Raw genomic sequence first — 24747 nt, 5'->3', positions numbered from 1 at the left:
CCCTAGAAGTTGGCCAGAGGAGGTGTCACACGTGGCCACCTTGCCTCCAGCCAGCACATGCATTTACAATCATAGGGCCAAGCAACAGGAAAGTTACCGTCCGCTTTGAAAGTGTGCACTAACTCATCAAAAGCTGGTCATCATTACACTCGTAATTTAACAGTTCATCACTGCTTTTCCATAGGACATGCTTGCCAGTATCGATAACAACGTATTACTTGATTTTATTTAAACTTGTTAACATAGGTTGCTGTACATCCTCAACAAAAGGCACACTGGCTCACTGTAAAACATGCTCAGGATCACGAAAATAAGTACGCACTGACCACCGTCATGTCCTTGTTCTGGGTACGTGGGTTTTAAATCTCAGTGCAGCGCATTCGAGTCCACATCTGATATGCCAACTTATAAACTGCTAGTGGTCGATTAAAGATTTTCATTACAAAGGTTTTAATAACATTGTAAAGTCAGACTGCGTTTCAGGAAGGTTTTAAACCGAAGTAAGAGTACACACTTCAAAATGTAGGGACTTGCTTGCGGACGCCTTATGTATGCAGTGCTCTCACCAGTTTGATAACATCTCAAGCCTTTTACCTTTTGATCAATTTCAGCTGCTGTGTGACAGGTGCACAGTGCGAACCCAAAAGGCAAGACAGTGTTTCACAGGGTGGTAATTAGTCAAGGCATGCATGCTTGCCTATCTGATGCACGTCCAGGCATGATGTTAGTTGAGTGCTTTTCCCGAACACATAAAGCATTACCTTCTTCTTGAGGGACTGTTCCGTTTCTTGTACGTGCAGGCCACCGGCGATAGACGCTTTGCCATACTCCTGCTTTCTGCTAAGTCTGTTTTTCCAATCCTCTTCACCGCTTTTCCTCAACAGTGCTAATCTGAGGGGAAAACACGCCAACCAAAAGAGGCTCAGCACCACATTCTTAATTGTAACAGAACCATAATCTGGGTCAGTTAGAAGTCTTTGGTCAATACGTGACCACAGCTACTGAATTTTAATCTTTTTGCGTTTCATTTATCCTGAAGTAAGTTATGCCTGGAAAATTAGCATAACCATTCCCTTTTCTAAGATGCACCCCGCCCCCCCCCCAAATTTTAAGTTGATTACAATGCAAACCTGAAATCTCACTTGCCAGATAAAGATGCTTCATCATTCTACCAAAGAATCTCTGTGTTTTTCCCTTGCCCTTACCCTGAGAGCAAAGAGATTAAGGTAACCATCCCCAGAGAAAAATGTGTTCTAATGACCCCTTCTGGTCACTTGGTAAAATAGCATTTAATGACTACAACTGCATTGGATAGTACTCCTTTGCAGAAAACACAGCAGAAATGGGTTTCAAAACTAAAAGCTATAAAAAAATTAACCATCGTCTTGTACCTTTCAATAAAAGGCAAACGAATGTTTAAGAGTTTCTTCTCTTCCTGTACTCTAAGCCCTGTCCTTTTCCTCCAAATCACTTGGTCTTTCGAATCTATCTTCTAAATACAGAAACTGTTCTCTACAAACCCATTTTTGAAAAATGATTACTCCAACTTTCCTCCTGGGGAAAGCCACATACAAAAAAAGAATCTAATTAATTGAGATTTTTACCTAACCTACTTTAGCTCAACTCTGGTGTAACTTGATACGGAGCTGCCTGGATGCTACAATCTGTGAAAGGCTATTTTCACGAGCATGAGGCTGTTTTGGCTCACTCCCCTACGATGAACGAAGCAGTCTTGGGCATTTAAGTTGGACAAACATGGGAAAGATAAAAGGGAAAAATGTGGTTATTGTTAAACTCATTTGAGCTGATGCTCAAACAATTTAAAGACTGGGGAAAAAAAAGGGATTTAGACCCCTTTTGCCCTCTGCAGAGCCTGCCCGGCCAAGTCTTTTAAACATCCTAGTGCACGTGCATAACTTGCATATTTTAAAGCAGCACATCAACCCTAGCTTGGCCATGAACTCTGGTCAAGTAGCCTGGCCTCCTTTCCGTATTGGTCATACTGGGAACTGGACTCAATGGTCTCTTAGGTCCCTTCTACTAATTTTCCTGACTCCACTAAATATTTGAATTGGAGATGGGATGAAATATATTCTGCTCCTCGATAAAAGTTTTTCTAAGCAAATAAAAAAGCAAACTTTCCAGTGAATAAGAATCCACTTCCATCTACAAACTTATACACAATCATACCTTAACCTTAACTTGTCCATTCATTCAAATAACGCAGAGTAAGCAACAAAGAAAAGAACTCCCCCAAAGGGGCAGAAGCTTCGAACTCTGGACCTATCCCTTACTCTTCCTTTTCCTTCCCTTCCCTTCCACGATGCGACAGATAAGACCTCAAATGACCATTCTATAAAACTGATACAATGCCACTTATCAGTCTGTGATACTGTGATTTATAATGGGAAATATATACTTGGTTTTCATCAACTTTCTGGGCCTAGAGCTGCCGAAACCCTTGGAATTTCCTAAGTGATGAGAATGACAGAGGTGTCTATTAATCAGGTGCATTTGGGGAAGCACCTGAGGATGGGAACTGATTGCGTCTAATCACAAATATTGTTTAGAGGGGTGGGACTTTCAGTTTCATGCCCCCTGACTTCTGGAGAGGGGAGAGTGGCTGGAGGTGGAATCTCTCACCAATGGCCAATGATCTAATCGACTACACCTATGTAATGATGCCTCTATAAACACCCAGAAGAATGGGGCTCAGACAGCTTGTAGGTTGGTGGACATGTGGAGACTGGGGGGGAGGAGTGTGCTTGGAGAGAGCATGGGGGCTCCACGCCCTTTCCCTATACCTGGCGCTATGATCTTCCATCTAGCTCTTCTTGTGTTATATCCATCCATAATAAACTTGAGATCTAGTGAGCAAAACATTTATCTAAGTTCTGTGAGATTGTCTAGTAAATCAAACCCAAGGAGCGGGTCACCGGAATCTCCAATCTATAGCCTGTAGGGTGAAAAGCCCAGGTGACAACGTGGCCCTGTCACTGGCATCTGAAGTGTGTGTGTGTGTGTGTGTGTGTGTGTGTGTGTGTGTGTTGGGGGGCAGACTTATAGGACGGAGCACTTAACCTGTAGGATCTGATGCCAACTCGAGGTACACAGCATCAGAATTGAGTTGAATTGTAGGACTCCCAGCTGGTGTCAGAGACACTTGGTGGTGGAGGAAAAAACCACATTGGCGATTAGAGTCGGAATCGTACTCTCTAAGACAGTCCCCATTTGGCTAATGGTTTCAGTTAGCCCTACCTGCTGTGATCTGTGAGGTTTGACAGTACTCTGCATGCTACAAGGACTAGTTCGTGCACTTAAATACAAATTCTCAATGCCTTCAGGTGTTTTCATCAGACTATATAATGACTCATCTTTTCTCTAATTATTCTGAATGAGTCGGTTTTATTCTAATGAGCAAAAATAATAAAATCATGAAAAAATAATTAGTATTTGCATAGAGCTTTCGAAGGTTTCAAAGGGTCTATAAATGAGATTTTCAAAAAGGGGGCATGCCAGTCCTCTTACACTCAAGTGAAGAAGTACTTCCAATTCACCATCTTGTGACGAGAGACATTCATCTCCCTGACATTCTTGCAAATTGGTCTCAGAGCCAGCTTCTGTGTCTTACTTCACCTTTGACACAGACCAGTAGTTATTCATCTTGTCCATCTACCTTTTTTTTTTTTTTAAGTTTGTTTATTTATTTTGAGAGAGAGAGAGAGAGAGAGAGAGAGAATCCCAAGCAGGCTCTGCACTGTCAGTACAGAGCCTGACGATGCGGGGCTCAATCTCACAAACCCGTGAGATCATGACCTGAGCTGAAATCAGGAGTCAATGCTTAACCGACTGAGCCACCCAGCCTCCCATCTACCTTTTTAATCAGAGTTGATTCCAAATGAGTTGAGAGATTCTAAAAGGTCAAATTCATCCTCGTGAGTTGGGTTTATGCGAAATAATGCACTACAGTCCTTGAGAACATGCTCACAACAAAGCTCCTGGGAATCCAGAGCAATGACAACATAATCCAAGTAACCATATGGTTTCCTCAGCGGCTGCTCTGAGCGATATAAACCTGACTTAGAAAAAATCAAACTGTGGAATCTACAACCAGCTTATATTATAGTCCACCTGACGCTCTACTGCTCTACACAGCAACCTCAGAGAAACTGGTTATTGTCCCCGATGCGACGGACAAGGCACGAGTACACATACAGGCCAAGGATTTCGTTGACGGAGGTCAGGCTGTACGTCACCGGGGCAGGGTGATATGGTTCCCGTGCAGGGGTGCCCTGCCTCCCAATAGGTGGCTTGTCTCACTACATTAGTGTGTTAGCTGTCCAGACATGTTTTTGTCCTCATGTTTTAGAAACTGCAGAGTATTCTGGCTTGCTTATAATGTTCTTTTCTGCCCCTGGGATGGCCTTCAAAGAATTCCTCCATTCCAAAACCCTAAAATCTTACTTCTGGAAGTGCTGGCAAGGTCATCATCAGGAGTTTCCAAAGACTACAGAGTAACCAGAATACCATGGAAGAGACGGTGGTTTGATTCAGCGCACATGGTACTTGGACCCTGCCCTAGCTTGCAGAGTGCAAATGACATGACGGGTAACTTACAAATAACACGCACTGAAACTTAAATGTATCATTCCTGTCCCTTCGGATTTCCTACTTGGTGTTCAACAAGCTGAGGAGGGCGGGAGACCTTTCCAAACACGTTCTCTCCTCCTGCGATCCCACGACCCTCCGGAGTCGGTGAGACCGCTATGCGCTGACAGGGGCCGAGGCGTGAAACGTCAGGTCCTACACATGCCATAAATTACTGCCTATGCAATTCAAACGACTGTCAGCGCTTGTAACATCCGCCAAGTCCAAGCACTGTTTGCAGGGCTGTGATGTTGAGAGCCTGGGCATCTGCTTCATCTGAGGTGGAGAGCCCAGTGAGTGGCACCGTGTTAGCCTATTAACCCCAAGGCCTGGCCAGGGGCCACCTCGCTGTGTGCTTGCCAGGCCACCCGGGGGGAAATGTCTGCCTGTCTTGCCACAGCCCACACTTTCTCGGCGGGGGACACTGGCCTGACGTGGCTGTGCTCAGCGGCCCTGGTCTGAGAGCCCTGCCTGATTAGAACGGGTTCTGCAGCCTCACAGCAGTCAGGGCTGGGTCAAATACGGGACAGGCAAACCACATGGCCCCTAATCTCATGTGGTTTTTCTCCTCCCCCTTTGAAAATGCCCCCTCATTTCAGACAATCACAGGCACCAGGCAGATTTCAGATAGGACTGACCGGCACCGATTAGTACTCGTATCCGATCTTGGTCTTGGCTAGTCTGCAGGCCGCAGGAGTGAGCTAGTGTGTCTTTCAAAAGGGGACAAATCAAAGATCAGAAAAGGAGGCTGCAAAGGAGAAACACACCTCCTGTCATAATTCTTATGTAAAGCTGGGGGCCCTCTGGTGGCTGAAATCTCCAGCAAGAGCCTCCAGTCCCTGCCGGGGAAGCATGGACACAGTCTCTGGCTGGTGGGGAGCAGGCCAAGGGTGGGTGGAGAGGCGTGCAGGGGACTCTGCAGGCTGGCGAGAGGCGTGGGGCGCATTCTTCACCATTCCCGGGAGTTCAGCTAAGCCCTCACAAGACAGGATGGCTTTTTTTGCCTTTTTTAGTAATCTCCTGAATACGAACACACAGATACCATTGCTTCAGTAACTGTGGAAAAGATTTCTAATAGCCTAGCGCACTTCTGAAGAGGTTTCAAAGGTTTTAGGCCTAAGGAACACACAATTTACTCGATTTATAATGTTTTTCAAAGAAGTACCCAACCAGGGATGATTTACACCCAAATCATTTAGGCAATTGCGAAACCGTGACTTTATTAATCCAGGGGCAAAAGCCGATTGTGTCCTAAGTTTTGTGTTAGTGACAGTTCAAACTTCATATTCTGGATATCAGCAAAGACGAAGAAAGAGAAGGAACCTTTAGGCATGTCTGCTTGAACCTCCAGCCTGCCCTAGAAAAGGGGAGGATATTGAGGATTTCCGGTAATTTCTTAGTTGCTACATTTTCCTAGGTCCTAGTTACTATGTACAAAGTGGGGATAACGCTGGCTCCCTGCTAGGGCTGCCTTCAGCACTAATGAGGTAGTTAGTGCATGAAAAATGCAGAGGACAGCACATGGCCCCGGGTGCTCCTCAGACCGGAGGCTCAGCACGCCCCCGTCCCGAGCAGAAAGGAGACGATTCACAAGGCGGAGGAGGCCAGAACTGCGTCCTCGGGGCTGCAGCTTTTTCGCAGAAGCGGTAAAGGAACTCTGCAAAGTCCAGTCTCTACTTCTTAAGAGTCGGAAATGGGAGTGTGAAACTGGAAATGAGCCACGAGAACACGTGCATTGAGAAAATTAACACAGGAGGGGGGCAAATCTTGCTGACCCTGATGTCCGGCTAGCACTGGTGTCCTCCAGTCAATTTCCTAGCGAGACCACACACGTTAGCTGCCTGCAGGCCAGCGTGAGCGCACGGCAGTGTCACCCCGCCTACCACGGGGAAGGTGGGGACCACTGCCTGCGCCAGTCAGTTCCCCACGTGGGCCCTGGTGGCCCTGGGAGCCAAACCCCTCCTTTGGCAAAATGAGGCAGTCAGAAGAAATTACAGTAAGGGTTAAAAGTTCCATTTAGGGGCGCCTGCGTGGCTCAGTCGGTTAAGCATCTGACTTTTTAAATTTTTTTTTAATGTTTTATTTATTTTTGAGACAGAGAGAGACAGAGCATGAATGGGGGAGGGGCAGAGAGAGAGGGAGACACAGAATCCGAAGCAGGCTCCAGGCTCTGAGCTACCAGCACAGAGCCCGATGCGGGGCTCGAGCTCACAGACCGTGAGATCATGACCTGAGCCAAAGTCGGACGCCTAACCGACTGACCCACCCAGGCTCCCCAAGCATCTGACTCTTGATCTCAGCTCAGGTCATGACCTCACGGTTTGTGGGTTTGAGGCCCGCGTTGGGCTCTGCGCTGATGGTGTGGATCCTGCTTGGGATTCCGTCTCTCCCTCTCTTTCCCTCTCCCTCCCCCTCTCTCAAAACACATAAATAAACTTAAAAAAAATTCTATTTTATGTGTCACCTCACAAAAGAAAAAGGGACACTCACATAATATATAAAAAGCATTCTTATTTTAAATGGGTCAAGCCTCATTCTTTCTTCTTTCTTAACAGAAGGGAGCGATCAGAGCCCCACTTAGGGAAAAACGATCACAGATGAATTATAAAGATACACAGGTTTGCTTTTTCAGCAAAGTACAAATGAAAGTACTATCAAGATAAGGGGGAAAGGATCACTGGCAATATATTTTGTGTTAGCATAATTTGTGACAAGCATTGCTGCTAATAAAGTGTCCCCTCATCCTTTTTTTAAACAGTTATTTAAAAAAAACCGAAGAGCAAAAGTATTCTTTACTATCATGGTTCTCAACAGATCGGGGTCAGGAGTCCCTGGAGACTGAGAAGTTCTGTGTCCCACTAGCCAGATGGTGCCTGTGATCAACAGCTGGTTTTGAACCCACTTCCAGGGAGGTCACAGAAACCTCACAGCCATTCTTGAACTTGGACATCCGTGAGGTCCGGGTGGTTAAGCAACTGTGCCTTTACAGTCTCTCATGTTTTCTACAAACGAGAACTCTACATTAAGATTAAAACTGCTTTCAGGGGCGCCTGGGTGGCTCAGTCAGTTAAGCGTCTGACTTCAGCTCAGGTCGTGAGCTCACGGTCCGTGGGTTCGAGCCCCGCGTCGGGCTCTGGGCTGTCAGTTTGGAGCCTGGGGCCTGCTTTGGATTCTGGGTCTCCCTCTCTGCCCCTCCCCCACTCACATTCTGTCTATCAAAAAATGAATAAACATTAAACAAAATAAAAAAAAAGATTAAAACTGCTTTCAGAAAGCAGATAAACTCAGATTGACTAAAAATGGGCAGGTCAATCAAGAATTACTGCATAGTGGATAGACACGAAACGACATCGAAAGTCCTAAGTCCCCACCAGAAATGCGGAATCTACTTTACGAGCCTCTGTGAAAAATGGGAGCATAATGGTATGTTTCGCTGGGATTTTATTCCAGAGATATTTTCTGAGGTATAAAACGCCAGAACTTGTGGGTGAGTGATATTTCTCATTAATTCCCGTAAATGATGTCCCCTCCTTCTCACCCAGCTGATTATCAAGAGGAGGATCTCTGGGATCAAAGTCTCTCTAGGCCAGGTTTCAGAGGAGGAGGACTTCACACAAGCACAGGCCAGACAGCTTCCCTGATTCAAGACGTCCCTCTCACTTAGCTGACCCCATCAGTTCTTCATCTAAGTCTTGGTCTAGCAGTCTCATGTAACTGTGAATCTTTTTTCTAAGTTTTATTTATTATTATGACAGAGAGAGAGAGAGAGAGCGCATGCATGCGCGAAGGGGGTAGAGGCAGAGAGAGAGGGAGAGAGAGGATCCCAAGCACAGCCTGACGTGGGGCTCGAACTCACAAACTGAGATGATGACCCTAGCCGAAACCGAAGGTTGGATGCTTACCTGGCTGAGCCACCCAGGCGCCCGCATCTACTGTGAATTTTAAACAGGTAAAGGCCAAAGTAAGATTTAACAACCTTACTAATTTGTCCGTTGAGAAAGGCTCCATCTGCCTAGCTTTTTGTGAGTGATGCTCAAAAAACTCGGCTTGAAAAACAGAACGAACAATTCTCAGCCTGGCTTGATACAGAAGGCGAAAGATTTGTACGATCTGAAGAGAAGCCAGAGTATTCATCCTGGTTTGATAGATAGTCTTAGGCAGTGCCAAACGCATCCAGAAAAATAAGAGCGGCCACCGTCGGACAGCGCAAGAGAACTTCTGAGTGGTGGGAGGTGCTGAGGAGGGGTCTGGGTGGGCATGGCGGGTTGTGCCGGTCACATTGGAGAAGCGCAGAGAAGGTTCTGCTGGTTGGTCTTCCTGTCACAATTACGTCTTTTGCTGCTTAATTCCACGGTGGCTAATGGTTAACGAGGAAAATGCGACCTGAAATATTCAGCTCGGGTTCCCTGTATCTGTCCTATTTAAAGCCAGCCTTTCTATCCTCCACTCTTCTTTTGAATAAAATGAGGCTACGGTGTTACCCGACACTCACATGTAATCTTTCACCGCTATTACCTGATACAAAATTTCTAAACGCACTTCAGCAAAGTCACCCGTTTCACTTTCTGTAGAATAAACAAAACTCGGATTCGAATCCCAAAGATCGAATATGGATTTACCTTCGTTCTGTCTACATATGCTTTACACAGACAAATAGTCACAAAGCATGGGTGCATTCAATTTGAAGCCACGTGTCTGACGGGAAAAGAGCCAAGATCTCTGCTGCCGTCGCTGGCTAGTCCAAGAATTTCATATGGAGAAAAAAAAAAAAAAAAGCAAACCAAAAAAACAAGAAACAAACGGAACTGCAAACAAATGATGCAAGCAGATGTCTGTGTTTCCTCATCTGAGTCTGGAACTGGCGCTCCTCGGGCACTACCACCCCTGAGCATCCAGGCTTGCGACGTCACCCCTGCCCATCACTCAGATCTTTTTCTACGAGCAAACGGCCAGCTCCTCCCCCACAGAATCACTTCCCAATCATCAAATCGTATTACCTTTCTTTAATTGACATGGTTTTGCTGGCTGAGTCGAGGATGCCCTCCACGGCTGGCGCTTTGATCTCTCCGGCAGCAAACATCGCACCCGGACTCTTGGAGTACCTCTCCAGTGCTTGCTCGGAAGGCTCTTGCTGCTTCCGGGACACGGGGGTTGCAGCCTGAGCACCAGTTTTCCCGGCAGCTGTGCCCGTCTGCTCGGAAGCGGGCTCCCCGAAGTCAGCCGCTGGGGAGGAGAGGAGCAAAGTCAGCACTCACTCCTCCAGGCAGACATTCTTCCAGCTGTTCACCCTCTGCGGTCCCGCACCGGGAGTTCAATCCAATCCGTGGGCGCAGGGGGGTGACCCAATCCACTCGGATTTATGCAAATCTGTATAGCAGGCTACACTCTGGGAGGAAACCAAACTGCCCAGTGGGTTACTGCACACAGCAAATGGTTTTGTGACTGTGTGTCTTTTCCTATGTGCAAGACACAGGATGTTAGCTTTAAGTACACGCTACAAAACGTTTCTCCTCCTCCAAAGCAATACTTTCTCTGTTTCAAATGGCTATAATCACAAACCAAAACCAGCACTGTAACTTACACGCTATCATTTTATGGAAGCGCAAAAGAAGGACTAAAGCCACCAGCAACAGAGCTTCCTAGTCGGCATAACGGGACTGTAGAAAGAGTCTGGAAATCCACAGTCCTGGGTTCAAGCCCTTATTCCCTGTGCTTACCTAGCCCTTTTGGGGTCATCAACTCATAAAAGGGACTGTCAGGGCCAGCAGGTCACAAGGCTGTTCTGTGAGTTAATGTGCCCAAAGTCATCAAGAATCCTTGTCAGGATGTATGAAAGAGCTCCAGGTATTTTTATTGCTGAAAAATTGATTCATCCAGGTCAGATTCATGCGAAAGGGAGATGTGGGGAGAGGAGGATTCACCCCTGATTTGTAACCAACACTAGTTACAAACTGTCTTCCTACTTGAGTTAAAAATAATCACAGACACAGGCAACCAAGCAGACGCCAAAACAGGCACCAAAAACCCAGTTGGTTTTCAAAACTTTAGGAGCAGTAACGTACCTCTTAGTGAAAACTTCCTTCTTGGGACATTCTCCACGCCGACCTTCTCTTCAAAGGGCTGCCTGTCCCTCAAGTCTGGGCTCCCCTGTACGATGCTTTTAGCCATGGAAAATTCCTTCAGTTCGTCACCAAGGTGGCCCACGGGGGGATGAGCTAGTTCCAGGCTTCCCCTTCTCGGAACAGCATCCTTGGGTTCCTTATGGCTGTCTCCTTCCCAGACTCTGTTAAGGGTGGGGCACGATGGCTCTGCTTCCTCACAGGACCTGTACGCTTTGCCACCATCTCCACCTGTCAAGACTCTCTTGCTTTCTGTCTCTCCAAACTCTCTCAACATTCCTCTGCTCCCACTACCCTCTGCGGAAGGCTGCCAGGCTTGGGACTTCAGAATGCTTCTAACCGGAGATTCTGAATTTTCTATTGAGGACGGAAGTCTATAGTCAGTGGCACCTGGGATGTCGTCCACAGATGGCTTTGGCCGAAGATCCCCAGCGTACATCGGAGGGACTGTAGACGCCACGGTGGACACAGAGGTGTTAACAGTCGGTGAGAAAGGAATGAGCTTTCCACTTTGCACCTGCGAGGACACAGTTAAGATGCAAAAAGCTGATTCAAAAAGCTGTGTATACAAATCCCAGTTTATGGATTGGCATAGACTGAAATACCACATGTGGTGCCGTTTCACTGCTTATCTTAGCGGGAAGCCAACCCTAGCCATATTTTATGTAATGCATCTCATTAATCAAAATCATCTGGGTGAAAAGCAGACTGTGAATCCTATTTTTTCTCTCCAGGAAGGACTCACTCCAGCTGCTTTCGGCAAGCAAATTAGGAAAACAGAAAAAGAGAAATGTACTTGGCATGGCTAGCTCTCTTAGGAAAGAAGTTCTTACCTAGTTGCTTACAGGTAACATAGTTTACAGGTAGATCGCCTTCATTATACCCCTAACCTAGGAGCAACACTGTGTTCCTATGTTTTAAGAACCGCAGCCCCCCTCCCCCCTCCCGCAGAGGAACCAGATCACAGCGTACCCACCTGCTCTACCTCTCCAAGCGTGACTGGCTGAGTTTGATAGCGAGCGTTCATTCTCCTCTGTCTCATGTCTATTCTGTTTCGGGTAGAAATAGCTTTTGAGACCGGCTGGGACAACTTGTTAAACAAGGCCAACTTCTCTGCTAAGCTTAGAGTGGAGGAGTCAGGTTCACCTTGCTCGGTAGAATCTCTGCCCTCGTTTGCCTGGTCTCTGGCTAAAGCCTTGTGGTGAGCAGATGCCTGTAGTCTGAAAGGGATAAAAAAGTCGGTGACACAGAGAAAAACCAACAAAAGCCCACTGCTAAATTGTGAATATTAACTTTCTTCCCAGCGTCACTTAATTTTGAACAGGGCTGACTTCTCCCTACAGAAATTTAAGACAGGGGTGGGCACCGTTTAGCTGTTAAGAAGACCACGGCTAGCATTACCAATCTCACAAAGAGCAGGTCGTTAGCTCTGAATTATTTCTACAAAGTGAATTTTCTCTTTAAGGAACTGAAGTCAGTTTGGATATGCCTTATCTTAGAGGGACGTGTATCGTTAGTATCAATAAGTAAGGCTAAAGGGAGTCCCAAGGCATTACCGATGGCATATTTAGACATTATCTAAGTATGTGGTTCAGAGGTATTCTTTTCATGTTATAGAATTAGGAAATAATACAGTCATTCGGCCAACAACATATCTGTAACAAAGGGTTTTGGTTTTGGTGGCTCAGTTGGTTGGGCATCTGATTCTTGATTTCGGCTCAGGTCACGACCTCACAGTTTGTGAGAGAGAGCACCTCGTCGGGCTCTGTGCTGACAGAGCCTGCTTGAGATGCTCCCTCCCTTTCTCTCTGCCCCTCCCCTGCTCCCGCTCTCTCTCTCTCTCAAAAATGAAAAATAAACTTAAAACAAGAGTTTTGATTTTCACTAGCTAAACACAAATGGTTCGATTTTAAAGAGTCCTTTCACTCCTTCCATATAGCATTTTCTCTCATAACTTTCTACCAGTAACTTGGAAAAGTGAAGGAAATTAGGTGCTGATAAGTTCCTCCAACTTTCAGGTGGAGGAGAAGGCTTCCCGTTACCTGGTCGCTGTGGATCCTAGAAGGTTTATGACAATGTATGTTTATGTCACTGGCAAATCCAATTCCCAAGCCCAGTGAACAGTATATCCTGTCTGCACTCCAATTAAATCACCAATTCACAAGCTGTCCCAGACCCGAGAGCAGGGTCAGTGTTCCAGGGTATAACGGATGGTAATGCAGATCAAGGAGAGCAATGGTCACCTACTTCGCCAAAGAGACCCCTGCTTCTGGGTGGTGCCACACGTGTATCTGTACTGCCACGTGACTTCTTCTAACCTTACTTTCAGCCGTTGTGATTTGGTCCCTCACAGTAAAACAGAGCGGATATTTACATGCCGTAAGGACATACTTTCAAAACACCACAACTGAAAACTTAGTAGTAAAACATCTAAGCGCAGACACTATGAATTATTATTGTCCCAATCCCAAAATGTCATGGCCTTGTCTCTCTATACGTTAGAAATTTATAGGATTGTTTTTAGCATGTCTTTACGATGACAGGCGTTTTTAAAAAACCGGGGTATTACTGGAATTTCAACATTCATGTTAACTCCCCATTTGCCTATTAATCTTCATTAAGTGCTAGTATTTTAGAAGAATGAAATCTCACAGGGATTACCACGATCATGAAAAACAGAAACAAAACAAGCGGGTAAGTGAGTTAGTGCGATCCTAGTTCCGACACACAATGTAAGCAGGTAGGCGAAATGGTTTCTCATGCAGGCCTACACGGAGTTAGCGGAGTCTTGCACTATGACAAAACAAACTGCCACCCATTCCCAGAGCAACTCGTCGCTCTGACTCGTTTCTCAAACACATGACAGGCATTCAGAGCATGAGATGCATCTGCTGTCTAGGACCTTTGCCCTCAGGCTGCATGCAGCTACTTCTGTCCAGTACCTGGCAGGCGACACAGGGCTCTTAGCTACAGTGGGACTAGGAAGTCTTGCCATTACGGGGTGGGTGGTCACAGAGCACGAAGCAGGGATAGGTTCACTTTAAAAGCAATTGCCAAAGAAGGAACGTTCGTCAGGAGAGAGAAGAAAAGAAGCATTAAAGGAAAACACAGTTTTAAATTCAGAAACAGCAAATCAATATTTTCACGCAATTATTTGCTAAGTGTTCGGGGGCAAATTACAAAAGAACAGGAAGAGCAATTACAGACTTAGGAAATAAGAAACAGGCTACGCAAAGTAAACGGCGTACGATTAGGTTTTGAAAGTTTGGAAAGGATCCACCCTATCTTCAGAATAAATGCCCTGATTTTTAAAATAACTTAAGGGAAAGCTGATATCGACACCAGCAAATCAGTAGATAATGCCCGCGTTTCGGAATGCTGTTCTCAATCCATTTTGTAAAAAATCAGTGTACTCATATGATCTATAAAGCACATCGAAGTAGATTCGGGGCCCTTACCAGGTGGTAATTTTGGTTTATGTTTACTGTTTTACTCCCACAGGTAGTTGCTTCTTAGTCTACAACAGCCACTCAAACATGAAAAAAAAGATGGGGAACCAGGGTGGCTCAGTCGGTTAAGCGTCTGACTTCCACTCAGGTCATGAGTTCACTTCTGTGAGTTCGAGCCCCGTGTCGGGCTCTGCGCTGACAGCTCAGAGCCTGGAGCCTGCTTCAGATTCTGTGTCTCGCTCTCTCTGCCCCTCCCCTACTCATGCGCTGTCTCTCTCTCTGCCTCAAAAATAAACATTAAAAAAAAAAAAAAAGGAAAAGCCGAGCTGCCGTGAGTTCCTAATGAATGCATGAAGTGCTCATCCACAAATACACCAGGAGGCTGAGGAACAGCTGGGTAAGAAGTGATCAAACAGCAGGTACACAGATGTGGGCTGCTACAGATGCCTCGTGGGATGGCCATGCCCTGAAGGAGATGAACTTCCTTTCTTCAGGAACAGTGTGTGTGTGTGTGTGTGTGTGTGTGTGTGTGTGTGTGTCCAGGGGAAGCACAAAAGCAATTTTTAAAACACTGATAAAAGTTCTCACTTGATGGAAGCAATGATCTCTGAATTACTTTGGGAAATCCATTCTGAACATATAGGAACATGTTGCTCATGTACAGAAAGTCATCAAACTTCCGAGTCATATTTTGGGGGTTTTGGTGATTATTTAAAAACAAACAAAAAGAACCCTTATCTTTTTGGGATATCGGCTGAAATGCTGATGGACGAAACGGTATCTGGGGTTTGCCTGAAAACGATGCAGGAGGAGAGGATAAGGGAGTAGGATGTCGGTAGAGCATGACTGGCCGGCTGCCGACTGTTGAAACAGGGTGGTGAGTACGTGGGGGGTTCACTGTATAAATCTCATGTTTTAGGGGCACTCTGGGGGCTCAGTCGGTTATGCGTCTCACTCTTGATCTTGGCTCAGGTCATGATCTCATGGTTCGTGGGCTCAAGCCCCATGTCAGGCTCTGTGCTGACAGCACAGAGCCTGCTTGGTATTCTCTCTCTCTCTCTCTCTCTCTCTCTCTCTCTCTCTCTCTCTGCCTCTTCCCAGCTTGCACTCTCTCTCTAAATCAATAAATAACAACTTAAAAAAAATAAATCTGTTTTAAATTTTCCATTGTAAAATGATTCCAAAATGCACAGATGAACAACAATTTTAAGTTCCTCTCTAGGTTTTTCTAGGAGATACAGCAGGCAACACACCCCATTACAAAGTTCATAGAGACCACAGTAAGGGAGATACCCAAGTACCAACTTCTCTGTTGGCTTCTCACTAAACCATCTCCTGATCACTTTATTACAAGCCTCTAAATCTTTTTTTTTTTTCCTTCAAGAAGACATTTCTCCCAAGGCCAAGAGGTCACAAGGGGGACTTACGTGGCTGCGATGGCCACTTCCTCGGTGGTGACGGGCTGGGTGTGGGATCTGTCCTGCAGCCGCCGCAGCCTTTGCTCCACGGCTGGGTTTCTGGAGCGTCTCTTTGGAACGTTTTTCTCATCAAATGATTTCTCCATTTCCTAAGATCAGAAACAATGTGGAATCCTTATAAATGTGGGCGAAGGGCGCGGGGGCCACAGAGCGTCTCTGTTCTGTCCCCCTACAGGACCCCTGGGAGGGCCCTCTGGGAGGGACCACCTGGGAGGCAGGCAGCATTCTCAGAAGTCCACACCCCTGCGGTGTCGGCTGGTGGTCACATCAGCCGGGGGCTCAGGCGGTGGGGGGGCGCACGGGCCAGGGCGAGATGGGAGCCAGGGGCCACGCAGGGAACAGGGGGAGCGGGGTGACAGCTTCTCTTCAAGCACTCGGCGCACCTTACCCTGAAAAGCAGCCTCTTGGCAGCAACACTCAGCTTGGCTCGTTCGTCTACCTTTTCTTCATCTGCAAAAGGCCACAAAATAAACACCGAACATCGTGAGAAAAATGGAGGTGAAATCTCTGAAAAGTTTCCCAAGGCTGACTTGGAAACCCTTGGAAGAGAAGAATGGACGTACCCCAAATTACACTTGGTAGTATTTTCCCCTCGGAGGGATCTCATCCCTCTGCTCAGTGAAAAGGTGCTAATTTCCACTGCGCTTAACCAGACAAAACTCCGTCCGGACAGGAATTTTCTAGTCTAATATTGGAACAATTGAGGTTTGAGAATAGATTTTTTGCGAAAGGGAATTCTCATCTTCATTGTTAAATAGTAACAAGAAATAAACAAAAAGCTGCTTCTTTAGCCAAACAGCCGTGTCAGTATTATACATTCCACAGTTCTCTCTCAAAAATGAGGGAAAGCTCATCCGAGAATCTCAGCTAGGTTTTAATATTTTCACAGAAAGAAAACCTACAGAAAAGAAATCGGCAGGCTCCATAATCTCATCCTCTCAAAAAAAGTGAAATCTTACGTAAACCTGGTCGGGGTGAGACGATAGAGAAGCGGTAAAAGGAAAACAGATACTTGCCCTCAGCAGTTGGCAATTCTGAATGGGACGCAGACCTGGGAAAGACATTAGCAAATAAGAATGACAAGAAGTTAGCTGGTGGGAATAGAAGATCCAAATAAAAAAAGCATCAGATTAAAAGTAAAAACAAAAGTAAAAATTCAATCACACTCTCTTAAAGAGTATCATCCTGCCAGCAAGTCTCGTTGTGAACACACAGGGACAGTTGTTAATGGACACGGTGGAGTTCGTGTGCACACAACCCAGCCAGGTGTACACCGTGTGGAGGCAAACCAAAACGGAGTGTAACTTAAACACGACTGATCACTGTTTAAACAAACCTTACCATTTCTACGCGCAAGCATACGGTCGTATAAAACTCAACACGACAAGTAGACAGACATTTATAAGATGAATATAAAACCCCTATTTACTTGCCCTGGAAAAGTCAGTGGACACTCACTGCGGATTCTACTCTAACAAGGGCATTAAGAAACGAAAAACATTAAATGAAGAAAAATAACGTGTCTCACTTCTTACCATCTAAATGTGGTGTAAAACGGTTAATTGTGATACTGTTCTCCCAGGAAGCATTCTTTAAAAATACATGTATAAATATCTCTTATGGATTAGGTGGAAGAATTACGGAATCATCAGATCCATTGACACAGCACCAGGACCATCACTGTGGTAAAAATCCCGTAAGAGGGCTTTTACGTTCCTAGACTGTAGAACTACACGTACGCATGCCTACCTATCTGATTCCTTTCGTTCTGCTGAGGTTATAGGTTGAGTTCTAAATCTCTCGGAAGTCTTTCTACTTTCACCAGGAGAAAAATAGCGTCTTGGTTTCCGGGACCCTCTCTCCCGTTCCACACCGGTAGGCAAGCCAACTCCTTCGGCTGACCTCTCAACCCGGGATTGGCTTTTAGAATCATTGGGAGGGAGGATACAGAAGGGAAACGAGAGACAGAGAGAGAGAGAGAGAGAGAGAGAGAGAGAGAGAGAGAGAGAGAGAGAGAGAGAGAGAATAAAGCAAAGGTTTATGCATCTCAGTGAGGCAAGGCCCAGACACCACCAAATCCCACTGCATGCCCCGACCATGCATGGAAAGGAGGTGGAACATTCCAGCAACCCAATAATGCAGCTCCCCATTAGTAGGCAGAAGCAGAATGGTAGTTTTTGAGCCATTTCCTGTATAGTCTGCCCTGCACACTGGTGAGCTAAGCTAACGTGACCCAACGCAGGACACCACACAAGTTGAGAAGTGAATAAATCTGCCAAGGACGTGCAAGTGACACATCAGGAGGACGTTTGAAACATCACCTACAGTTCGCGTTTCTTGCTGGCATTGACAGATTCCAGAAACGCATTTCGGAGCTGGGCGACAGAGACCTTTGTGTCCAGCACGCCAACTTCCGTGGGGGGTCCTTCGGCTTTGGAAGTCTGTGACTCGTGCTCTTGCTTTGAAGCGGGGTCCTTACATTTCAGGGCCTGCAGCTGAGGGGGGCCCGTGTAGTCAGACAGGGAGCGGGTGAGGACCTTGCGCTTCTTGGTAAATGCTTCCTTTTTGTGGCCCGTCGCCCTGGCATCTTGGGACACAGGCTCGCTCTGAACATACAGGACCACTTCCTGTCTGACCATCCTCTCGGCGGGTTGTTGCTGAGTGTGAGGTGGGTGTGACGGACTTTCCGGTTCCTTCCGAAGTTCGAAGGTGGCAGTGCTAACCGCGGGCTTGCCGAAGTCGTCGCTTCCAGAGGGTTCTTCGCGGCTTCTGGCAAGCCCGTGATCCTCCAGAGCCAAAAGCGTGTCCCTGCTTTCCTCGAGGGCTTCGGTGAAGAGCACATCCTCCTCTGCTTTTGATTCACAAATATGAAGAACTGGAGTCTCCCTCCTCTCACTTTCTAGAACCTTCAAGCTGGGAGGCTTCCTGACACTCTGGGTGGCTGACGCTCCCCAGCTGCATTCAGATACATTTTCTGGGATCTCTGAGGTCACCAGCGTGGCCGTGTGAACCGGGTCTGCCGGCTGGACGTAGCCGCGGATGGGCTGTCGTGCGGAGCTGGCTGCCCTGCTCGAGACCCTATCAAAGGCCGAATTTTCTGACTGAAAAGACAAGCACTGGACAGGCACTGGCTGCTGTCTCCTCTGAGTCAAGGGCTCTGAGGCGAGTTCAGGGCTGTTGCGAGCACTCTCCTCTTTCACCAATTTTTCTCTAACCTTAACTCTTTAAGAAAGAAAAAGGATTTAAGTTGCAAAGTACAGTAACGGCTCAACGGGAAGAAAGCATGCGCGGATCATAGCTGGCCCGTGAACGGAAAGCCGCCCAGAGACAGAGCCACCGTGACAATGCATTTCTGGTGGTTAATGTCAGAAACCTACCACCTGCCAGACGAACGAGTTTGAGTCGGGTTTCCAAATGCCAGCATGGTGCAAAAACTAACTCTGCCCTCTAGAAAGCTGACAGGGGGTCAGATGCCATCCTGGGTGAGAATGGATGCCTTCTGACTACATGAATGACCAGAAGCCACAGGAAAATCCGTTAGTATACACCACCAGTATGCATGAGGGCATACTGAGGCTGGTGCTGGGAATCAGTAAACTCTCCACATGTATGGGCCTTGTGTATGGACTGCGGGGGGGGGGGGGGGGCGGGCGGGGGGGGGTGGTTCCAGGTAGACATATACCTATTGACCAAATGCAATTTCACTGTCTCCTGGAAACGTAAGAGCATTCGTGATGATTATTTTTTTTTAATTGAGCTCAAGCTACAACAAACAGTCACCCTTTCAAGAGCTCAACTAAACATTCGCAAGCTTTTTCATGCAAGGCAGACTATATGCATTCACGTTATTACTACCAGCATTACTAACAACAATTACTACCGAGAAGAATGTTAGAGAAAAGGTGTTTGTTGAAAGAACTAAGGAACCGAATGTTTTCTCCCCTTTGGAATTGCTATTAGGCCCTTAGTTTAAAAGGGATCGCTCGGCTTGCTTTTCCAGCTATTTAAGTATCTAAGAGCAAAACCGAAATCCAGTTTAAAAGCCTCAAAGCTTCTTCAAAAGAGTAAACACTTACTAGTGTTAGCTCCTACTCATTTGTACTTTTTGTAAAGCCACGTAGTGAGAAATGAGAAACCACTGAAGCAGGTGAAGAAGGGGATTACTAATTGGTAATCATCTTTAAAAAGTAAAACACGTTTTTGGAGTGGGAAAAGTGATTTCTTAGGGAACCTCAACCTTCATTTGCTAAAGATCAGTCAGCAAAAATAATTATTTATGACGGACAGTTTTGGAAGAGAGTGTTTCCTTAAATGACAAACGCACCCTGCTAAATTTGATATAAACTCCTACATGTTTTCAGCACAGGATGCAAGGTATCTGTGTATATTTCATTCAAAAAAGTCAAGGACACATATAAAAGTCAGTTATCATGAACTATTCAGGAGGGGGAAAAAAAGCACTCGGAGTTATTTTTCCCAGAGACTAGGCAGTGTTGGAGGTTTTCATATTTATAAGCTTTGTTAATCAAAACAAGACTGAAATGTGGTTCAAGTTCTCCTGTGGAATGTGTCCCTCTAATCAGAGACAATCTGAATGTTGTCCTCAGCTGAGGACAAAGTGACTGTTAGAAACTCAGTATATGGGTGCTTTGTCCTGCCAGTGACTTATTCATTCTTATTCCTTCTGCTTCTCCCTGCCCCCAACCTTAAAAATGAAATGAAACTTTTTTGTTTTGTTTTTTTGTTTTTTGTTTTTTTGTCTGCCTTTAAAACCACAATGCCCCGAGTGCAACTGTGGAGAATTAACTAATGGTTTGGAGACGAGGAGACATGAAAAGCAGGAGGCTGGAAATGCTGCGCGGAGGGGGTGTTGCCAGGATGGGACGCGAGCTGGTTAGTTAGTGTGACTCAGGAGGAGAGCAGCCCAGTCCTCACTACTGCCCCCACTTGACGGTATGCGGGCGGGTGAGAGAGGAGAGAGGCCAGAAGTGTAATCAAAACGATTTTCAGAAACAGGACAAAAGAGGGAGAAATACGATTAGCAGGGATCGAGGGTGACCGGAGGAGAAAAGCAAACGATCCAAACGTAACTTCCCGCAGCCCCTTGTGAACACATGACTTTCAAACGCACCGCGATTAACCGAGGGCAAGAAGAGAGTTAGAGTTTGGTCGTGGGTGGAAAAGCCGGGCAAGTCAGCAGGGGCGGTAGCAGCACTCACTACACATAAGCCGAGAGTTTCAACCTGGGATATACCTGGAAGGCCAGTTGATAAGAGAAGGTGTGTCCCCTTCGGAATCTTTCTGGAGAAACCACTCATATTTGGGTTTCCCGGTACTATCATGTACAAAAGACAAAACTTCAGATAATGTCTATTCAAATGTCAACATATGTGCAGACAATTATAATGTAAAACCTAAAGGCTGTTTTTTAAGTAAAGAATAATCCTGGCTTTTGAAAATGTATAGGCACGTTTTGTCGGAGGTTTGTATTTATTTCACAAGGGACGTGTGGCTCCCCACTAATCTCAAGAGATAGAAATAAATCTATCCAAAGCCACCACATAAAGCATTTTTCAAGTAATCTGCAAGTATTAGGAGTCTGTTCCAGTCACCCTGTCCCCACAAATACCAGACAATTTTCTTGTGAGAGTAGGATTAAATGTCAATTTATAATCTAGAAGTTCTGTTAAGGTATATTGGTAAATAGCCAAATATAAAAATAGTACCCATACAAAACAACACATATCAAATAAAGGAAATAAGTAAAAGGAAATTCAAGAAGATCATAGCTTTAATTGCTCTTAGACATTTTCCTTTTATATTTGTCACGGAATAATGCAACCAACATTAACAATTACCAATACTGATGCAGGTCAATTCAATAGATGTTAATTGAGTTCCTTCTATGTAGGAAGCACTGGACTAGGTTCTGAGAAGTAACAAAGTTGACTCAGGCATCATCCCAGCCGTTAAAAAACTTACACTGTGGTAGGCAAGGTAACATATGATTTACGCATTCATTCCTCAACACACGATTGGATATAACACCAAGTTGAATGGGATGAAGAAATTATGCCACACTGAAGATATTTTAGGACAGGCCAGGAAAACCCTGTGGTAACCATGCAAAGCAAATCACAAGAGGAACAGTCACACTACTGATCTGTATCACCTAACAATGTAGAAAGAGAAAAAGGAGGGGCGCTTGGGTGGCTCAGTGGGTTAAGCATCCAACTCTTGATTTTGGCTCGGGTCATGATCCCAGGGTCGTGGGATCGAGCCCCATGCTGGGCTCCATGGTGCGTGTGGAGTCTGCTTAAAATTCCCATGATCTCTCTGCCCCTCTCCCCTGCTCTCTCTAAAAAAAATTGTTTAGAAAAAGAAAAAGAAAATTCTACACGCTAGTTAAAATGTTTACCAGCCCCAAACTGCAACTTATTTGTAAGAGTTCTTGAATACTAGGTTGGGAACACATTTGAGCTCAAAGCAATTTCCAAAAAAAAAAAAATAGAGTGACAATGATAATAAAGTGATCTGAATTTTCTAAAACCATTTTAGTTTAAGCTGACAGGCCAGAACCAGTCTGTAACCACTAGTATACATTTTTCTGTGACCACTGAAATCTGTCCTGTACTAGGCTTGGACATTCCCTTGTCTTTCCACACCCAAACCGATCAGCCCAGTCTCCCTTTCCCCAGCATTACAGCAATTTAGTCTGTAGCAAACAAAAAATTTGGGTGTATGGCAAAGCCATTTTGTTTCCAACTGTCAAATTTGGTCTAATTTTCAACACAGGAATAGTTAGCCTATCATCTGCAGCTAAGACAGGAGGCCATCACTCTAGCACAGGATACAGCGAGAAAAGAGGAAGCAGCATCAATCTGCTTTTGAAAACCACCAACTTAATACAATATGCCTCCCGCACAAAATTATTTTAACGCTCAAATGTGTTTTGTATAAGAGAGTGCTTTTGAAACTAAGAAGTGCTATACAACTTTCTGAACATGACTTTCATTGATAAGCCTAGAACTTGGTCAGCCCCACCAAAAAAAAAAAAAAAAAAAAATTGATCAGGGGCTTAAGAATATGTTGGGTCAGTATCTGCAAAATGAAAATCACACACAGACACAGGAGACTTGCTGGGCTCCCTTTATTCATTACCCCATTGGTATAGAACGAGCCAAAAAACCAAGTAAATACTAGCGTGGTAGCAAATACTCAAATTTTGACATTTCATGTATGATACGTATGAATGTAATGAGAAAGAATCAAAACTATGCGAAGGCATCATGCTAAGAACATGGCTCCTCCTCTCCTTCCTTCTTCCTAGACAATGTTGTACTGACATCTCTGAGTTACTGCTTTTATATTTTATTTTTTTATAATTTTTTTTAAACATTTATTCAGTTTTGATAGAGAGAGACGGAGTGAGAGTGGGGGAGGAGCAGAGACAGAGGGAGACACAGAATCGGAAGCAGGCTCCAGGCTGTCAGCACACAGCCTGATGCGGGGCTCGAACTCATGAACTATGAGATCATGACCTGAGCTGAAGTTGGATGCTCAACCAACTGAGCCACCCAGGTGCCCCTATTTTTTTTTTTTAAGTTTATTTATTTTGAGAGAGAGTGCATGTGCCAGTGGGGGAGGGGCAGAGAGAGAAGAGAAAGGGAGGGAGGGAATCCCAAGCAGGCTCTACACGCACCGTGGAGCCCAGTAAGGGGCTCCTGGGATCATGACCTGAGCCAAATTCAAGAGTTGGATACTTAATCAACGGAGCCACCCAGGCGCCCCATGCTTTTATATTTTAGAGATAAGACATACAGAGCCCACTTCACAAGTCATGTGATTTTAAGGAACATGGGTCCAGCTTCAACCAGGAGGATCAGTGTGTCTTAAGTAAATTTACAGCAGGAGTGATTTAGAACAGTATTTCTCACAGTAGGACACTAGGATGTTTGCGGTTGGCTGAGGCACTTACTTGGGTGATCTTTTCTGCTATCCAAACCAGAAAATAAGGAGAGGAGTTGGGGAGACAGTCTGACGTGGGCACTTTCTGCCTGCAGGCTGTTCTGGACCTGCGTTGCCGCTGTCGCACAGAACGTGCTCACTCCTTGGTTCTTCTCTTCCTCACCCACTAGCGGCATCAGATACAGGCAGTTGCTCCCTTCACCTGGCGCAGTCTTCTCAGTCTCCGCCTCTCCCCACCATCTGTACCTTTGGAGTTCAGGGTGCCCACGATGGGCTCCTCTCCCCCTCCACTGACATTCAGTGCCTTAATATTCCCAGTGGGCTTTCACTTCCACGCTGACCACCTTCTCATTGTTTACCTCCACCCCGACCTCCCTTTCAACTCAGACTCTTGGACTCAACTGGCCATCTGATGCTTCCATTTGTCTACCCAATAGACATCATAAGTCTAACATGCCCCAAAACGGAACTCTTGATCGCCCTCCAAAGTCAACCTGCCCTGGAGCCTTCTGTATTTCAGCAAATGGCAACTCTCCGCTCCAAGCTGCCCTGCCAAAAAATCAACCCTCCCGTTTGATTCCTCGGTGTCTCTTACACCCCACATCCAAGTTATCGGCAATTCCACTGGCTAGCTCCAAAACCTAACTCCTTTCACCCGCTCTGCTGCTGCCCTTCTAGTTCAAGCTGCCACCGTCTCTCACCCAGATTACTAAGATGACTTCCTAGTTATTTTACTTGTTTTCATCTTTGCCCACCTATGGTCTGTTTTCAAATTAGCATTATTAGCATTATTAGCATTATTCCTCTTTCCATCCCTTTTATGACTCTGCATATCATTCTGAGTGAAACCCAAAGCCCAGTGATGGGCTGCAGACTGGCCCTGATCTGCCCACCCTTCCTCTCCCACCTCTTCTTCCCCTCCCCACCCCAGGTCCTGCCACCTCAGAGGCTCCGTACAGAGTCCACTCAGGCCTTTGCAGGTGCTACTTCTGCCTAGGCTGACCCATCCCAATGGCTGCATGGCTGCCTCACTCAATGTCACTCTCTGCTCAACAACTATCCTATCAGAGGGCCATTCCTAACCAT

At 45.8% G+C, this 24747-nt stretch overlaps 1 protein-coding gene across 27 annotated transcripts in view; it reads right to left on the bottom strand.

The window, feature by feature from the left end:
* Nucleotides 1-24747, bottom strand: part of SVIL (supervillin) — a 234045-nt gene that overhangs the window by 46587 nt on the left and 162711 nt on the right. For 15 of the 27 annotated variants that reach the window (XM_045061074.1, XM_045061078.1, XM_045061072.1 and 12 more), the window contains 11 exons: nucleotides 20948-21028; nucleotides 18019-18915; nucleotides 17443-17613; nucleotides 16710-16744; nucleotides 16082-16143; nucleotides 15643-15782; nucleotides 13709-13804; nucleotides 11743-11986; nucleotides 10710-11283; nucleotides 9645-9870; nucleotides 762-891 (listed from right to left, as the gene is read on the bottom strand). In XM_045061074.1, the coding sequence (XP_044917009.1) occupies nucleotides 762-891; nucleotides 9645-9870; nucleotides 10710-11283; nucleotides 11743-11986; nucleotides 13709-13804; nucleotides 15643-15782; nucleotides 16082-16143; nucleotides 16710-16744; nucleotides 17443-17613; nucleotides 18019-18915; nucleotides 20948-21028 (2656 nt within the window). The remainder of the gene's footprint in view (nucleotides 1-761; nucleotides 892-9644; nucleotides 9871-10709; nucleotides 11284-11742; nucleotides 11987-13708; nucleotides 13805-15642; nucleotides 15783-16081; nucleotides 16144-16709; nucleotides 16745-17442; nucleotides 17614-18018; nucleotides 18916-20947; nucleotides 21029-24747) is intronic. The other 12 variants (XM_019834144.3, XM_019834148.3, XM_045061081.1 and 9 more) reach the window with 9 other exon arrangements.

This window comes from Felis catus, chromosome B4 (assembly GCF_018350175.1).
Source record: "Felis catus isolate Fca126 chromosome B4, F.catus_Fca126_mat1.0, whole genome shotgun sequence".
Classification (NCBI taxonomy): Eukaryota; Metazoa; Chordata; class Mammalia; order Carnivora; family Felidae; genus Felis; species Felis catus.
This window is presented reverse-complemented; position numbering and strand designations above follow the sequence as displayed.